The sequence below is a fragment of the Colias eurytheme genome, chromosome 9, assembly GCF_061535395.1.
Source record: "Colias eurytheme isolate Ceu_HAF_F1 chromosome 9, ilColEury1 Martin Lab GWU primary, whole genome shotgun sequence".
Lineage (NCBI taxonomy): Eukaryota > Metazoa > Arthropoda > Insecta > Lepidoptera > Pieridae > Colias > Colias eurytheme.
In genome coordinates, this window is record NC_142988.1 from 1,391,583 (window position 1) to 1,410,914 (window position 19,332).

Consider the following 19,332-nt stretch of genomic DNA (forward strand, 5'->3'; position numbering starts at 1 on the left):
ATAAGACAAAATGGGGACAATAAAGAAAATAAGAAGAAGAAACATAAAGGTTGGAGGAAAAAGAATGCTTACAATTGGAACAAATTAATGAAGTAAGTTGGTTTTATTTTAAATTTGATGATAATTGTATTATAGACGATGTTTGATATGTACCCCTGTTTTAAGTACATAACGAATGTGTAAGATTTTTTCATTTTATAGCATAAATAATCTTTTCAGAAATCCGGAATCCAGAAGGAAAATAAACCCACTGATTGTTCACAATGTGAACCCACTCCTTCGTAAGTACCTTTATTCAGTCAAAAATGTATGTTATCAACGCTCTACTGGTTTTATCGCATGATTCCATTTTTAGCAAAAAGCAACAAAGTGCAAAGAAATAAAAAATCATGGTGAACTTAGTGGAAGTATGGTGGACGTAATATGGAATTATGGAACAGGAGCTCGTTGGAGTAGTATTATACATATCTATTTTAAAAAAATACGAAAAAATTTCAAGAATTTCTTAGTAGGTGGTAGATAAGTATGTTGTATAAAGAATTTGATGTTGATATTTATTTCATTTATACTTACTACACCTGTGCGGGAAATTGCTTAGTACTAAAACCGGTTTATATTCATATTTACATAGTAATGTGAGTTTTCATTTCGAAAAATTTTGTGCAAGTATATTAAATTGAGTTCCTGGGTGATCTGGAAACACAATTGGGCCCGGAGGATGGCGCTGCAGTCACTCCTCCTAATCACATGAACCGATTTGGATGAATATTTGTGTGCACATTTCATTGTTGTGGGATGATTGGTTGATTCGTTTTCACATTAGCTAATATTATGTATTTTTGTTGTTAGAAAGTAAACTTAATTTAATGTCTATAATACATTATTATTGGTATAAATAAGCCAGTGTTCGTCTCACATTGCTGTACCTGCCTACCTATCCTACCAGGGCCTAACTTTGTTCTGGCTATTTTATTTTGATTATTTGTAATGAATAATTACAATTATAATAGAGTGCAAAAAATAAATACATGCGTCAATATATTTTGTGTTTTTTTTAAACAATTTTTTTATTTAAAAAAATATCATTCCGACCGCGGCTTTGCCCGCGTGGAATTAGGTTATATCGTGAATCCTGTTTTATCCCACAGAAGTGTTCAGTTCGGATAAAAAGTATCCTATGTGTAAATCCAGGCAATTAGCTATATTTTATCAAAATTGGTAATGTAGTCTTGACGTGATTAAGTAACAACTAACAAAAAAATATACAAATTAACATCCAAAGTTTCGCATCAGTTTTACTGTATTAGCGATATCTTCCACTCTTGACTTTGACTGAGAAGAATTAGGGTTTATAACTTCTTTCAGAAATAGTACCTTTCATTTCTGGGCATGATGTAATATCTACGTCAGCATCAAATTCTATCTAAATCAATTCAGTAGTCCGCGTAATTAGGTAGGTACCATTTCATTTTTTCAGAGTAACAATATTTTTTGTTATTTTAAAGATTATTTATAACCTGTATTATTGTGTAATAAAGTAAACATTACGAAATAATAATAATTAATAATTATTAATAATGTCTAAGTAGTTGTTAAAAAGAAGATAATTTTGTGTTTATAAGCAAGAAAATAAAACCAATAAATCAACAATTAAATAAATGTATAACAATATTATAACTGTACGACGACTCCATACATGTTTGTCCCGAGTCGGCCAGCGGCAGCGCGGCGAGTTTGCAAGAATGACTTCGCGCACACCCGCGTTCGCGATAGCGAGCTTAGACTCCGCCCGCCAAGCAGTGGATTTTTTTTTGTGTATCGTCTTAATATGTGTGTGTATGTATTATCTTACAAGTGCAATGTATGATACATAAAGACATTTTAAGTTAGAAAAATCAGATGTTTTGCGCGAAGTGACAGTAGTACTCACCTCAACGCTTCGCTTATGAGGCGTGCAATAATGCTTGGAGCGTGATTTACTGTCGATATCGAAGACAAATCTGTTGGTTGTAAAGGTTTAACCTTTTTTATAAAACACACATAACTATAAATAGGTAGGTACTTTAATTGACATTAATTTATAAATGCTATCTTTTAAATCAATCGAAGATCTTTCGGAGATTCTAAGCATAAGGTAAACATAAAGGGAATTATTTCTGTTTTTTGTCAGCAAATCCGTCAGTTCCCACGAGGGACATCTCAGGTCAAAGTCAGCGAGTTTCTCCCTAATCCATCTGTCAGCTTGTTCCATCATCTCATCGTCGACTACGTCCAAGCGCGGGTGGGACTAGCGCCCCTACGGTATATACCATCCGTACCTTAGAGTATATATATACTATCTATAGAGTGCGAATAACCAAGTGGGAACAGTAGGCACAGGTGGGAACAACATGAGGTTCCCGCCGCGAGCGCTCATAGTCGTGGTTGAGTGCTGTCGAAGTGCGTTGCTCTGGATTTTTTTTTCATATTTACGAATAAACATGGTGAAAAACGCAGTTCTATCTTGCAAAAACGATACTAGAAAATACACAAAATTGAAATCCAGTATCACATTTTATCAGTTAGTCGATTGTTATACTTATTTTTATGAAAATAAATTTAGCATCGCGGGGGTGAAGGGGAGGTGAAAGGCGGACACGCGCAGGCTCGCTCGCGCGCCTCACTGCCGCCACGTGATCGTAGTGATGTGACCTGACCAACGCTGTACTCGATATAAAGTTTACTAGATGAACTATATTTTAACAAATTATTTATTTAACTTTAAAATTAAAACTCTTTTATAAATGTATTATAAATAAATTTGTGGTGTGTTTTGTATGATACACTTTCTAATATTATGAATGCGAATGTATTACTAACTAGCAGTCCGCCCCGGCTTCGCCCGTGGTACATATTTACGTTTTCTCTACATAAGAACCATCATCGTACTTCAAGGAATATAATAAAAAAAGAATTAACGAAATCGGTTCAGCCGTTCTCAAGTTATCCGCTTAGTTACCAACACATTTTGGGATTCATTTTTATATTATAGATTATAGTGTAAATGTAAAGTATGTAATGTTACGATATTTTTTCTGAACCGCTAAATTGATTTTGAAGATTTTGATAGTAGAATGGATAAAATTAAATAAAAAAAATTATTAATATTATTTATTTTAATATCATTTTAAATTATTAACTAATTATTTCTTATTTTTATTTAATATTTTTAAAACATTATTATTATTTTTTGATTTATTATTAAAGAAATAGCACTAAACCCGATCTTTTATTTCATTAACTTTATTATTTAAAAAGTACTCACGTTTTTCTGATATTCCAATTAAACATTTTAAAGTACTTATAATTAATACAAGAAATATTCAAATGGAATAAACAAACTTTATTCAGTTGGTCAACAAATTTAAAATTAGTTACATATTTATACTTTATTCATATATTTTTCCTTTAATAACATATTGAACATAAAATTTACTTATGATACATATTTATTTACATAACTCATCAATAGTTCAACACGCAATTGATATCTATCCATCCCTATTTGTCACACACACATCTATATAGTATCTATAGCTCATCTGCCTACGATGCGCACTAAGCGATTTGTGCAATACACGCGCTCAATACTATTGCAATATAATATACTCTAGATCCGTACAAACCTGTTTTTAGGGCTCCAAACACCAAAAGGAAATAGGCTTATAGGATCACTTTGTTGTCAGTCTGTCTGTCAAGCCTCTTTTTCTTAGGAACGCATAGAGATATCGAGCTGAAATTTTTATTGAATATTCTACTACAATAACTTATATTATGATTAGATTAGAACGCCAGTCTTCAATATTTACTAAGTTCTTCATTATTAAGAGTAGTTTTTAACCGATTTCAAAAAAGGAGGATTCCAATTCAATTCCGCCAAACAAATGTTTTTTTTTTATGTACACGATTACGCTGAGGTTTCTGAACTGATTTACGTGATTCTTTTTTGTTTGATGCGGAATGGTTTCGAATTGGTCCCATAAAAATTTTATTCGGGTAGGCCCAGTAGTTTTTATTTTATGAGCATTTTTGTCTGATCTCAATGACTTAATTGAAAATCTAGCATGTAACTTTGATTCACTTCCCGGTTACCGATTGTGCTGAAATTTTGTAAACGTATGTAAATTGGATAGCGATGAAATTATCATGACATAGAGCTGATTTGATGATGGAATCGGAAGGTGGCCATAGGAACTCAGTAATTAATTGATTCAACTTTATCGTGTTTGGGCTCATTTGAATCGTGTTGAAAAAAATACACTAAAAAGTATTAAAAATAAAAATAACAGACTTAACGATATTATTAATCAATTTGTTGTGCTATTTACTAAATAGGTTTGAAGTCGGTGCGAAGCCACGCCAAGCACTAAGCACCCTATTAAACCCGTGTAAACCTGGCATTATGAAATCAAAACTACTAGTTACCCTTGCTAGTTACCACATAAGTTTTACATTGGCTAGTAAAAAGTAAATTCTACTTTTTTGTTTGTTTTTTAGGGCCGCTGGCTGTTTATTATTCATTAATTTATTCGTAATTTATTTTATCAAAACTTAGCATATTAATGACTTTTATCAGAAAAATAATTAAAATATTTAGGTACAACAAGCATCTTATTTACATACATATATAAATTTTGATGGTATATATAACTGTTTTGTTACGTTGTAATACAGTAAAACAATTGTAGCGAAAGAATTAACTACATAATAATGTCTACAGAAAGCAATCTTCCTGTTATTGAAGATGTTGACCAGAAAATTCTCGAAGAAATCTTCAGTTACTCACGTATGTTTTATTTTCATTTGTTTTTTTTTTCCAATTTCTAAGTTGCTTTATAAAATTGGCTACCCCGTAGATCAATGATGTCTCTGTTCTTGTGTCTGGTGGACCGCCGACCGATATCGATGCGGTAGTTCTCAATCGAAAGTCCCTAGACTTTGTTGATGTGTTTATTTAAGCGTATTAATATTTTTTTAGAACAAAAGGCAGGCTACGTATACGTGGGACCGAAGCGCTACTTCTACCCTGACTCGTACAAAACGTTCGGGCCACAGTTCTACAACTTCGCAGTGCGACCGGATGACGTGTTCCTTTTAGCTCATCCAAGAAGTGGTAACACATATATCTGTAAATCTTTTAAGCTATTGCATAGCTTCTATCGCGGGCCTTGAGCGCGGGGACCGAATCTAGAAATTCCGTAACGAAAAAACCTCACGCGCTTGAAGGCATAGCATGCAAAAGCTTTACCGCGGCCACGGCAGTCCCCGAGTGCCCTACGTATTTTTGTATCTGTATCTATATCTATATCTATGCAAAATAATTAAATAAACCTATTACACAGGTGGACTCTATTACATGGAGCAATTAATACTCTTGTAACGACTCCATAGGTACATATCATAGACTATACTAGAGGAAGATATACTCCTTATTTCCAATATGAAATGTCCCTAAGTGTATAAGTGTGTCGGAGTTATGTATGTTTATTACTCTTTCACGGGAAATCCACTGATGTGATTTTGATGTTACCTACTTGGCAGTCCTATAACTTATGTAGCACAATACCACAGAAGCTATAGAAGTACTTGTTATTGATCGCGGATCCGTTCTCGGGTGAAATCGCCGGGCACAGCTATAATGTTATATCTCTAATGTTAAAAATATTACAGGCTCCACGTGGACACAAGAGATGCTATGGCTTCTCAACAATAACTTAGACTATAAAAGAGCTAAATCAGAGGACATCGTTTCACGCTTCCCGCTAATAGAGTAAGTTGAAATAAAAAAAAAGACGGGTTGCACTCCGGGAGTGCCGGCCGCATGTTTGATATTTTGGAATGGTATCCGTCTTACGCATGGAATATAAGGACTAAAAAAAAAATCCGTCTTACGCTTTTTCGATCAGGTTTCCTGACGCGAGTTTAAGATTTTATACCCAACGCCGCTAAAGAAGTTTTCACTTCAATAAAAACAGAAACAACCCTTAAATTTTTATTGACATCATTGTAAATAAAGCCTATAAACAACTTGGTTTCATAAAGCGATCATGTAAAGATTTTAACAGCATAAATTGTATAAAATCTCTATATTCGGCCTATATTCGAAGCATACTCGACTACGCGTCGAGTATTTGGTCTCCCAGCTACGCCGTATACATAGATAGAATAGAATCAATACAAAAAAGGTTTCTCAGGTTTTTAAGCTTTAAAAACTTTACTTACTTTGACAGCTATGACGAAGCTTGTGTCCGCTACGAAATAGAACCGCTAGAAATACGACGTAAACGAAGTGATCTAATGTTGCTTCACGCATTATGGAATAACCACATTGACTGCTCAGAATTGCTTGAATCGATGCAATTGAATGTACCCGGTTTTCGTACGCGCCAGACTAACTTATTTTACATCCCTAAAGTTAATACTAATTATGCACGAAACGGTGTGTTAAATCGCATTATGCGTGTATACAACGCAGAGTACACAAGTGCTGACATTTTCCTACTCTCTAAACAACGTTTTGCTAATGAAATATCTAAAATAAATGGTTTTTTAAACAAGCACTAGCACACACGCACACACCTACACGCACGCACACGTACACATACACACACACTCACACACACATACTCTCACACACACACACACTCATTGTGTTATGTTTTTTATTAATATTATTGTTACTAGTTTATAGTCTATTCTTGAGAATGATATTATGTTGTAATCCTTATTGGCTATTTGTTCAGTTAATCAGCAGAATAGTGGTCTTGTTAAATGTAAAGCTGTTGGATTACCAAATAAATAAATAAATTAAATTAAAAAAATCATAAATACAATGTAAATAAAATACACATTTAATGAGTTTAAAGAATACATTTTATTTTTAAATGCAACAACAGATAAATAATTATTTGTTTCTTCTCAGTTACTGCTTGATCTTAACACAGGAGTCAGAGAAAGATAAACTTGATAAAATAGATGATGTGGATAAAAGGGAATTTCTGAAAAGAGTATTGGAGCCCGGGGTCAATAAACTGCAGGACGCACCCTCGCCACGTTTCATAAAAAGTCATCTTCCATTATCTCTGCTGCCACCAAATCTCCTTGATACAACGAAGGTAGACATTTCATTTTCTTTTATTTGTATGTACTACATAATTCGCTAAATTTAAGCTACAAGCGCGTCAATAGTCGTCAATAGCGCGTCAATTCACACAGCTTCACCTGTATGTTTGTATGGTAGGTAACTGACATGTTCATTGTTCGTATGTAACCGTCTCTTTAAGATTCGATCTGAGATTTAGTTGAAACTTTGTACAATTATCAAGCATCTTAGAGAGAGATTTTATTATCCCAGAGATAATGCGTGTATTTTTTTATGTTAAATCTTAATATAACTTTATCTTAAATCACGCAAATTGTATCGCTTTGCTGTTCTTCGTAATTTATTTAATTTGGTGTTAAAATCCACGTGTTTTAGTAACAATTTAGTAGATAAAAATTACTTTTGATCACTTATCATTTACAGATATATATATGTATATCAAATATTATTATGGAAATAAAAATAAGTATGAGAAAAACAAAACATTTATCATAAACTTAAAACTATAAGTATAGTTAAACCAGTTATTCCTTTATTAGTATAATTACAATTTATGGAAGAATTTCCGTACTGGGAAATGCTTCAACACACCATGTTAATGTCACTCGCACTTTACGACTTCTAGTGCCTTGTTATTTAGATTTCTATGATATAAACATACATCGGCTATTCAACTAGCGTATAGAATAAGTAACGCATCGCATTCTTAGTATATTTTAATTATGTTTATTAATTGCAGGTGGTATATATAACAAGGGACCCTAGAGATGTAATAGTATCATACTACAATATATTAAAACTTCGGTATTTAAAGCCTGGCGTTGAATTTAGCGTGTTCTGGAGCTTATTCCGCCGTGGCCTTGGTATGAAGTTATTTTATCGGTCATATTATCATTTAAAAATTTTCTTTTAAAGTTTAAAGTATGGTAGATGTTATCGGAATCCATAAAGTGAATGGAGATACTGATAATATATTTTCTTTGCATATATGACATACTTCCAGTTCCGTGGTCACCAATATTCGCACATTTGAAGGAAGCCTGGGAGAAACGACACCATCCAAATATGCTGTTCATATTTTACGAAGATTTGTCTAAAGTTTGTATATTTTATTTTATTCAAAGATTTTTCCAATACATTAAGCAAGTTATTAGTTTACCATAACCTTTCAGGACCTCGCTGGTTGTTTAAAACGTACGGCCAAATTCTTCGGCAAGTCATATTCTGAGGAGCAAATCCAGGAACTTTGCGAGCATTTGAAATTTGAGAATTTCAAAAAGAACGACTCCGTGAACAGGCTACAAGTAATGCAAGAATTGGGTGTCGTAAATCAACAGAACACTTTCATCAGAGAAGGTTAATAATTTTTCTCATCGATTTTTAACCGACAACGCAACTAGGGGCAAGTACTCCCTAATGTACCGGCATGTAATACAATCGAGCAGTATTCGATTGAACACTGAATTGGTACTATTGAAAATTAAGACAGAGCACAATGGTATTGTTGTTCAAATCGATGAACTCGATCGAAACCATTCCAACCTACCATTCGACCTGGAGCGACTCATTATAATATGTAGTTATTGAATTGAAACAAAATCAAAATCTTTAAAATATCGGAGGTAAAGCTCTCAGACCGAAGAGATATCTAATAGCAGATTAACACTGCTCTTAGAGGCACGAAATAATTGATATATGTACAATTCTGGGTCTCGAATCTGTTGTATCGCGGTCTTTTGGATTTGATGTCAAATACAACACAATTTCTTAGTTCTGTTTTTACTTACAAGATATAACAATTAATATAAATTTTTCTTTTTGTATGTAGATGTTAAGGCACTAATTAATCTTTCATGGTATCAGGTAAAGTGGGAGGCTGGCGCGATTACTTCCAAGGGGAGATGGAAACAGAAGTCGAAAACTGGATGAAGGAAAACTTGGCGGATACAGATTTTAAGTTCCCCACATTCAACCCGAAAACATAACTTGTGAAACCAGTTACGGATTTACGTACATTAAACATTACATATAACATACTTTTTTTAATATCCCTTATAAAAAATAATATTGTACTAGTTCTACTAGATACAGTATGAGACAGCAGCTCTGATTGACTTTTTTACACGCTTTATATTAGCTTCACCTGTATGTATGTTTGTTTGTAACCGACTTCTTTGGACGCGATTTTGACCCACTTTTAAAGTGGGTCAAAATCGCAATCGCCATCGGCCAGATTTCGTTCAAACTTTGTAGATTTATTGAGGACCGATGACAATACACTAATTTGATAAAATTATTCCATTTTTTTAGTTCGGTTTCTATAAAAAGCGTGTTTTTTAGTTTTTTTAACTATTATTTTAACCCTACTCCAAACACGACTAACCTAAACAGCTCTTCTTTCGTTCTTCTAAAAACCGATGTCAGTGAAGTTAAAACAATAATCACGACGTTAAAATCTGATAGTGCCCCAGGGTGGGACAAAATACCTACAAAATTTCTTAAAATTTGCTCTTCTATTGTAGCTCCTGCTATTTGTCACTTAGCGAACTTATGTTTTAGTACAGGTATATTCCCCGCTCAGCTGAAAAAGTCAGTAGTTGTTCCGGTGTATAAGGGTGGGGATGGATCCGATGTCAATAATTATCGCCCCATCTCAGTTCTGCCAGCAATCTCTAAAGTTATCGAAAAGCTCATTAATAGTAGACTCCTTAATTACTTTGAAAAATATAACATCTTCTCTGACTCACAGTTTGGGTTCAGGCGCGGTCTTTCAACCGAAGATGCTGTGTTGAAATTAACATCTCTTATATCTGACAGACTGGATGAAGGCAAAAAATGTTTGGCTGTTTTTCTAGACCTGAAAAAGGCCTTTGACACCGTTTCCATCCCTATTCTTATCCGTAAGCTGGAGCATGCAGGCATTCGTGGTACACCCCTTAGTCTAATGGAAAGTTATTTAACAGAGCGGACTCAATGTGTAAAAATAGAAAATTATATTAGCTGCGATAGAGGCGTTACCTGTGGTGTGCCACAGGGAAGCGTTCTCGGACCAACGCTCTTTTTAGTCTATATCAATGATCTCACTAATTTAAGTATATTAAATGGAAAAATCTACTCTTACGCAGATGATACGGCGATAGTGTTTAGTGGGAATTCATGGCTTTCTGTATTTAACGCGGCACAGATAGGTATTTCTAAAATTTCTGATTGGTTAATAAGTAATCTCCTCACTTTAAACATTAAAAAAACTAATTACATATGCTTCTCAATTAATAATAAAACACAACCTAATCCTAATCTTAACCTTAAGCTACACGAATGTGATGGAACTAATAATTTAAATTGTACTTGCGACACTATTGAAAAAGTTTTTACTACAAAATATCTCGGGATCATACTTGATCACCGCTTATCTTGGCATTCACACATTGATTATATGAACGAAAGAGCACGGAAACTAATCTGGATTTTTAAATCTTTGAGACATGTAACTTCACATAAGCTTAGGAATCAAATATACAAGTCCTTAGTTCAATCAATCTTAGCATATTGTATTCCTATCTGGGGGGGAGCTAACAAATCTAAATTCATAGAAATGGAGCGTGTGCATAGGTGTCTTCTGAAAGTCATGTATCAAAAACCTCGCCGGTTTCCAACGACAGATCTGTATAACCCTTTACAACCGGGAGCAAAAATTTTGTCAAAACCAGTTAAAATCTTATTCTGTCCTTTCCTTATGATCCTTATAATGTAAGAAAAATATTTTAAAAAATCCTGTTCATGCTGGTCTCCAGCAATCAGACCCTCACGATCGTGAGTCTCAGGAATAATTTGTAAGTCGCATGATCGTGAGTGTTTGTTCTCATCGATATATTTACATTTATTTATAGATTAATAAAAGAAAATTTCATACTTAAATATATTTATTTTAATAAAAAACACAAATTCAACATTCTTTTATAATTTTTAATCAGTCTTCAAGACTCAATAACGATGAAATCAAACTTAATGGTAAATATTAACTTCCAAGAGATCAAAGTGTGTAATTGTAAATTGTAATGTCAAGTACAATAGGATTTATAACAATAATCAGCCTTAATAGATACTAATAAAGATAAAGACTACATATTTTTAACATGATAGGACATAAAACGCTCTAAAATTAAATGTGCCAAATGTGATGGGTACCTATTTATGTTTGTCTCGTGAAATTTTTGTCACGAGACAAACATAAATAGGTACCCATCACATTTGGCACATTTAATTTTAGAGCGACTTCCACAAACTTCCATTCGACAGCATCTGGGTGCTTTAATGCCATCAAAGACAGGATAGTGTTCATATCCGTCATACCTCTGCTTCTGATGGAACATTAGCTGGTCTGAATATTTTATAATGTCGACGAGGAACTGATGGTAAATCATCCTCATTTTCTTCTCTACGAAGACGATCTGGTATGCAGGATAAGCTATCAGCAACATTCAAACGAAAATCAAGCAGAGCCAGTGATTTTTTTCTAGGTAACTTATTGGCTAAACAATCGTTTCGGTAAAGCCTCCAAGAGTTGACCAGCGCAAGATCCAAGAAGTGTATGAGAACTTTCGACGTTGTACCTTCCATAGCGAATTACCTGTATCTTTTGCAGCCGGAGTATCAGAATCAATAACATGGAGTGCATTACGAAGGACAAGGAACCTGTCTCGTGACATAAGACGAGATACCAGCTCTAACTTAGTACCAGCTCTCCAATACATCGGCAGTCGAGGAAAGGAAATGCAGCCCATGATGATATGTGCTGCAAATAATTAAGCGATCTCTGCACTTGTACATTTGAGTTCACGGCCTGTAGTGCGTAGGAAATATACGTTTGTGCAACGCGATACCTCTTCTAGAAACTCAGTGTTAAAATAGTCATTAAAATAATCAATTGGACGCCTTGCCGGCTTTATTTGCAGAGCAGGATAGTCGTGCGCTTTCTCTGCGAATGTAGTTTGCTTCCATACTCTCTTTCTCGTTGGCCTGGGTGCTGATGCTGAAACTCTTCCTCGAACAGCTTCCAGAACAACTTCTGATAAGCTGGATCTATCATGTGCAGCAGAAGTTGAATTGCCTTGGCGTGATCTTCTAGATGCCCGAACAGTGTTTCTTGGTGTCGGCGGGATTTGTATCTCAATCAACGGAGAAAGTTGTGGCACTACTGGAGTAGATGACGTCGAAGGAGCCATAAAGGAACTCTCAGAGACAACTTCATCGACCTGCTCCCCTTCAAAGTGATTTTCATCATTAGTTTGCCTAAATAAGACATCTTGATCGAATAATTCCAGGTCGTCTTTGTCAAAATCTTCTAGCTCTGAATTATTTCCATCATTTAATAGGTCTGCTATCATGTCATCAGTAAGCTTAAGCCCTAAAATAAAAAATAAAACCATGTTTAGGAAGCATAATACTCAAAACCAACTTAAAAATGCACCACAACAAAATAAATTAATTGTACGTACTACGACCGGTATCACACGACCGTGAGTGTTTAAATTTCGAAGAAGATTCTAATAAAACTATCGATGTAAAGTACAAAAAACACTTGATATACTTTAAAGCAACTCATAAACATACGATACACATAGAAAGTTGTTTAAATATCTGTTTAAATTACGTAAATATTAGGTACTTACGCGAGCGGGAATCGTTGTCGAAGAACGCAGCCATCCTTCCTGCGGCCTCTGGGCTTCTGACAAGTTATGACTTGTGTCTACACTAATAAACCAGTTTTTCGCGAGTTCTCAGATAGACTCACTAACGATCGGCACAGGTTGCGTTCGCAAAAGTTGATTTGATTTTGGTCCAGATTTTTTTAAAGTCAAGACTCACGATCTTATCAGACCGGTTGTAAAGGGATAGACTATGTGATATTCTATCAGTCAGACAACTATACATCTTACTTATTACAATAAAAACACACAAAAAAACACCATTTATTTATACCACAGTGGAGGGAAGAAGAAGGAAGGAGGTAATTAAAACTCGTTGTACCAAAACTGTTTTTGCCAGACGCCAGTACTCAGCTAACTCAGCTTATATATATAATCATCTAAATAAATTATTTAACATTAATAGACTAACTTGTTGTGATTTAAAAAATAAAATAATGAATTGGCTAAAAACACTAAATTATGATGACACAGAAAACCTTCTTGCTACGTCATGCACTGTGTAATTATTACTTTTATATTATTTATTTAACTATAACCACGTGTAATCATTAGCTGGTAAATATTAATTGCTATTTAAATTCGTTCACTCACAAACTCGTGCTCATACATAAACCGAACACAACACACACACACACACACACACACACACACACAACACAACACACAATACACAAACACATCACACACACACAATCATACACTCCACACTTAACTATTAATATTTAGTTATTAACAGTTTATTTTTTTCATGTAGATAACCTATTTTAAGTTAAGGAAGAGCGGGTCCTCCTGACACAGGTTTTATCTTAAACTTACTAGGAGGGCCCTACTACTCCAAATTGTGTAAAATTTAGAAAGGAAATAAACTATTTTTTTTTTTTTTTTTAAGAAAAAATTTTAATCGTAAATAGAAAGAGTAAGTAGATATTTATTGTGAACGTTGTTGTGGACAATGTAAAATGGTAATGTTATAATTCTCAAATTATTCTTCTTTCAATATGTAGTTACTTACATTTAATAAATGAAATAAGTTTTCGGTAAGGTAAATAAACACACATATAAAAATAACAACTTTATTTGTAATTAATTTATAAATAATAAGATCACTGGAAGATTCTAAGTGCGTCCGTGTGGTGTTCGTACATACTCAACATTAATGGAGTTCTTTCTATCTTTTGTCGGCAAATCCGGTAGTTCCCAAGAAGGATATCTCAGGTCAGTGTCAGCGAGGTTCTCTCTAATCCATCTGTCAGCTTGTTCGATCATCTCATCGTCGAAGTAGTCTCTCCAACCGCCGACTTTACCTGAAAAATATTTAAGCATTTCATTATAACCATCACCCTTGGTGATTTTATGAAATATAACCGATATATCCGATCCTATTCAAGTTTATTTTATTTTTATTATAGGTATTTACAATTTGCAAATCAAATTTTTAACCCTTTGTTTTATAGGTATCGTTAGAAATAATTATTACGTCGATAAATTACGAATTATGCCTAGAATTTACATGTCAATATAAGTATACCTTTGCCGCTGTATGTTATCAAAAATTACGAATACTTAATCTAATTTTTTATGAACAACTAAATCTTATCTTAGTAAACTATCCGACCTTTTCTTACAAACGGCGCTTCCCCTTCGACCGCAAAGTTTATTTTGCCCATGAGCACATGATTGACACTCGAGTTGTCCTTAAAGTTGCTGAACTTGAGATGGTCTGCCAGTTTCTCTACTTGCTCCTGTGTCATTTCTTTACCTAAGAAGTCGGATACTCGACGAATCACGGATGGCAAGTCCTGAAATTTATTTCATACATTTTATTGCCCGCAAAAATAAAAACAAAACCCTAAGTATAATAAAAAAAAAACAGCAATAAGCAAAACGTACAGATATTATTGCATAGCTTCTATCGCGGGCCTTGAACGCGGGGACCGAATCGAGAAATTCCGTAACGAAAAAACCTCACGCTCCCCACTCCGTCGGGCGGAGGTGTGGCTTGAAGGCATGCTATGCAATAGCTTTACCGCGGCAGTCCCCGAGTGCCACACGTCTTTTTTTATAATTCTTTATTAATCTAATCTATTACGGAATTAATCGTTCCAAACATATCTATTTTTGCTTTCCGTTCCGTTGTATCCAAAATGGTAATTACCTTGGATAATTCTTCATAAAATAAAAATAAAAGATTCGGATGATGTCTCAAGTTCCATGCTTCCTTCACGTGTTCAAACACCGGCGAATAGTGATCTGAAAAATGAACAATAATTGGAATAACGTACTTCCTACCTGCTATTGTGATGTTATATTAATTAACTCACTTCTTACCTACTCTATAGGTAAGAAGTCACAATTTAGTAATAACGGTAAAAATAACAAATTATGATACTAGTCTAGAAATAAATGATGATTGATGACGATGACGACGATGACAAACTCACTCAATTCGAATAAACAAAATCTCGGTACATACATATTTTTTAAAATTAATCAGATAACACTGTAATGCTACATAATATTCTGTGCAATAATAAAATGCGTAATAATTATCAGCAAATGATAAGATCGTATAAAACAGGTGATTTATGCAATTTTGATAAGAAGCTTATTACGTGTCCAAAATATAATAAAAAATAAACAATGTCAACAACACAATGACCAGTAATAATAATTTGCATTTTGCTTATTTTAAACATACAAACGTTTTTCAAATAAAACGTTCCTAAACTGAAATTGAAGGCCCATTTTAAAACCACAAAAACCGATAGACAGACAATTATCTTTTAGAATGTAATCTACCAATGAATTAATGTTGATGTCTTGGAAAGTTTGGAAGGAACAAAAAAGATTAAAGAGGCCTGAAAATTGGTCGTATTTCCATCGTCATAATATTCGAAAATTTTGCATTATTAAAAAAATACTCACGCAATCCCTTAATAAAGTAGTTCCAATATGTCTTAAAGTCCTTCGGCGCGCCCTGTATCACGAACGACCTGCTCAAGTGGTAGAAAGAAACCGCCGCGTCCCTGGGGTCCCTCGCCACGTATATTACCTTCGCCGTATCCAATAGACCTGGGGATTTAGAAATTCAACACTTTTCATCGGATTTTAAACCACCCACCGGAAAAATCAAGTTTTTATATAGCTCATGTGTTATTCTGATACCTATTTAAGTTATACCACTGCCAAGTAGGTACCTATTATCAAATCCGTTCAGCTGTTTTCCCGTGAAAGAGTAACAAACATCCATCCTCATTAATCACAAACTTATGCATTTGTAATATTAGTTAGGATATTATTTAACTCGATCTATAACAAACTCTTGCGTGGTCACGAAAACGTGGTCTTCTTAATGTAAAATGCTCAGGTAAAATCAAAAACAAGAAAAAACTACTTCTTAAATACTACTGACCTGGTGGTAAAAACGACAGAGGCAAGTGGCTCTTTATGAGCCTTGGAGATTTCAAGTTGGCAACCTTCTCAATGGCAGGTTTTGCTGTTTCCGCGACGTGGAACTTCTCTGGGCGTACTTTGCTATCCTCTATCATAGGCTTATGCAATTCTGGGTGGATTAGGATCGAGAACCTGGGAAGGTAATGTTAAGTTAACGATGTGCACCTATTACTTGGGAAAGTTGAAAATGTTACATTAGGTGTATAACTGCACTAAGTTTAAATTCTGATAAATAATTTCCTGATTACAAGGCATAATATACATAGTATGCACTATGTCCAGTACGTTACAAATTATTTGTTAGGGAATTTATATACCAACTAGCTGCTCCGCGCGGTTTCACCCCCGTGGCTCCACCCCTGTTGGTCGTAGCGTGATGATATATAGCCTATAACCTTCCTCGATAAATGGGCTATCTAACACCGAAAGAATTTTTCTAATCGGACCAATAGTTCCCGAGATTAGCGCGTTCAAACAAACAAACTCTTCAGCTTTATAATATTCAATATAGATACTTACTCGAGGTATGGAAATCTGAACGGCAAGGGTGCTTTTTTGGCGGATTCAAAGTCTAGGTCATTTTTCATTAACCACACTAACTCCTGTGTCCATGTTGTGCCTTTTGGTAAAACAGATTTTTTTAAATAAAATAAGAATAAAGAAATAGGGAGGAAAAGTAGGTATGTATTACTGAAACTATTTACAAAAATTTTCACCAATTGAAAGCTCATATATTTCAAATCAAATCAAATCTGTTTATTTGCTCGTATATGGTCATACAACAATATTTTATATTTATATCACATACTAGCGGACCGCCCCGGCTTCGCCCGTGGTACATATTTACGTTTTCTCTACATAAGAACCATCCTCGTACTTCAAGGAATATAATAAAAAAAGAATTATCGAAATCGGTTCAGCCGTTCTCAAGTTATGCGCTTACCAACACATTTTGGGATTCATTTTTATATTATAGATTATACTGCCATTGTAAATGGCGCGCAAAAATTTTTTCTGATTCAACGTAAGCTAATTTGCGATAAACATGTTTTTATTTCTGACATAATTTATTATCTTTATGATGTAATAACAAACCTGATCTAGGGAAGGTAACAACATAGATGTCGTCTGGTTTCACAGGCATATTATAAATATCTTCAGCCTGCTCCTTATATTTTACGGGGAAAAAATATTTCTTGGGACCAACTTGCACGAACCCCGTCAACTCTCCTGCGTAATGAAATTATTATTTAAATGACTAACTCAGATTATTTTAGGTACCAATAGACATTAGACACTATATAAGAAATTATTCGAAAATAAAATCTTCATATTATATTGATCAATTATCGTAGAAACACACACACACATTTTTTAAATTTTCCATCTTCCTGTAAGATCAGATTATATGAGTATTCATTTAAAATAAACGTTAACAAAATATATCAATTAAAAACCATAGCAAGCTGTTGCGAATTTTTTCATGATTAAAATTTTATGACCGTAAAGGACAATATGAAATAATAAAAAAAGCTCATGAATCTACCTGTAAAATGCACCATAAGTTCCTTAGCAAGATTCTCCTCCACATCTTTAATTTCAAACGGGAACGGAATCCGCGACATGGTCAATTACTTTCTAAGCTCTTATCAATTTCGCCTCTTAATATAAGCGTGCTATCAGCCCGGCATAAATAACTGCTGTAATCTCGCAAACAAAGGGGCAATATCCCCAAAATATTTGTGCAATTATTAAATTGTTATCTTCGCAATGAGACGTTATAAACTTGAACCTCTTCCGTAAAGACAAAAAACAAATGAAAGATTTATTTCTGATACTAACTATATTGATAACTAGCTTTTCGCCCGCGGCTTCGCCCGCTTTGTCTAAAAGCTAATAAATTATATACTAAAACCTTCCTCGAGAATCACTCTACCTATTAAAAAAAGCCGCATCAAAATCCGTTGCGTAGCTTTAAAGATTTAAGCATACATAGGGATATAGGGACAGAGAAAGCGACTTTGTTTTATACTATGTAGTGATAAAATATACAGAATGTCTTTACATATAGGTAACCCTTCCCCTTTGCTGTATCTATACAAAAACCCCGAATTTTCACACGTTGCGTTCCTAGAGGAAACTGGAAATGCGGTCGGTAAGTACTTTCTCTATGCAAACGCTCTCACCTGTTTTATCCCTCGATATTGATCATAAAGCGTAGACAATATTGATTTGGATAGTCCATAGGTATAAGTATATAAAAATGAAACACGTTTCGTGTTGTCACGGCATCACGTGTTGGCTGAACCGATTTCGATAATTACATAGTTCAATATTCAAAAGTTCGATAAACAATTATAATTTTTAACTATTCTCTCTACTCTTATTTTTTCGAGAATTAGCCGAAATAAAATAATTTATTGCTTTTATAGGTCATAGTTGTCTACGTTTCCATATGTTCATAACAATAAGAAAACAAATCTTTCGAGTTTCGACTTATTAGACAAGGAGGAGTTTCTATAAAATCAGTCTCTCAAACGAAAATACCTGTGGAAAATACAAAATGCAACTAAGAATTTTCAATACAAAAATAAAACTTAAGTATTAGACTAGAGTAGATAATTTTTGAAACAAAAAAAAAATCGCAGTCGGATGAAAAGGAGGGGAATATGATAAAAATGTTAGGAAAAATAAATTACGGTCAATCCGAGTTCGGGAAGCGGGAGGGGGGAGCTTTTAAGAGAAAAAAATGGTTTCTCTCGATTTCCGACAAAACTACAAGTCCTTTAGAAAAAAGTTCAATGGCAAAGTTGTAGGTAATTAAAAGTTCTACAACTTTTGTCTTCACAATTTTTTCACATAACCTAAAAATTTAGGTGAAAAAATCAAAAAACCAAGTTTTTGGTCTTTTATTTCTATCTACTTCAAAATTTATTTTTTTTCTACGAAATTTGGTGGAAACTTACTTTACTATGTCCCAAATACACTGTAATTTATTTGATTGAAAATATTTATTTTTTCGCCTTA

General features: G+C 34.0%; 3 protein-coding genes across 3 annotated transcripts; 1 reads left to right on the top strand and 2 right to left on the bottom strand.

Annotated features, from left to right (window-relative positions):
- Positions 1–4,718: 4,718 nt before the first annotated feature.
- Positions 4,719–9,173, top strand: LOC149905575 (sulfotransferase 1E1-like). The gene is made up of 8 exons (XM_090105277.1): positions 4,719–4,825; positions 5,018–5,152; positions 5,710–5,809; positions 6,962–7,154; positions 7,881–8,004; positions 8,145–8,239; positions 8,314–8,497; positions 9,005–9,173. The coding sequence occupies exons 1-8, from the start codon at positions 4,750–4,752 to the stop codon at positions 9,124–9,126; spliced, it is 1,029 nt and encodes a 342-aa protein (XP_089961403.1). The 5' UTR covers positions 4,719–4,749; the 3' UTR covers positions 9,127–9,173.
- A 2,190-nt stretch (positions 9,174–11,363) lies between these two features.
- LOC149905576 (uncharacterized) lies at positions 11,364–13,006 on the bottom strand. Its single transcript, XM_090105882.1, has 2 exons — positions 12,814–13,006; positions 11,364–12,548 (listed from the first exon to the last, which is right to left on the bottom strand). The coding sequence occupies exons 1-2, from the start codon at positions 12,845–12,847 to the stop codon at positions 11,947–11,949; spliced, it is 636 nt and encodes a 211-aa protein (XP_089962008.1). The 5' UTR covers positions 12,848–13,006; the 3' UTR covers positions 11,364–11,946.
- Positions 13,007–13,911: 905 nt separating this feature from the next.
- On the bottom strand, positions 13,912–17,930 carry LOC149905577 (sulfotransferase 1C4-like). The gene is made up of 8 exons (XM_090105305.1): positions 17,852–17,930; positions 17,401–17,535; positions 16,825–16,924; positions 16,265–16,437; positions 15,778–15,924; positions 15,008–15,102; positions 14,468–14,651; positions 13,912–14,156 (listed from the first exon to the last, which is right to left on the bottom strand). The coding sequence occupies exons 1-8, from the start codon at positions 17,928–17,930 to the stop codon at positions 13,969–13,971; spliced, it is 1,101 nt and encodes a 366-aa protein (XP_089961431.1). The 3' UTR covers positions 13,912–13,968.
- Positions 17,931–19,332: the final 1,402 nt, after the last annotated feature.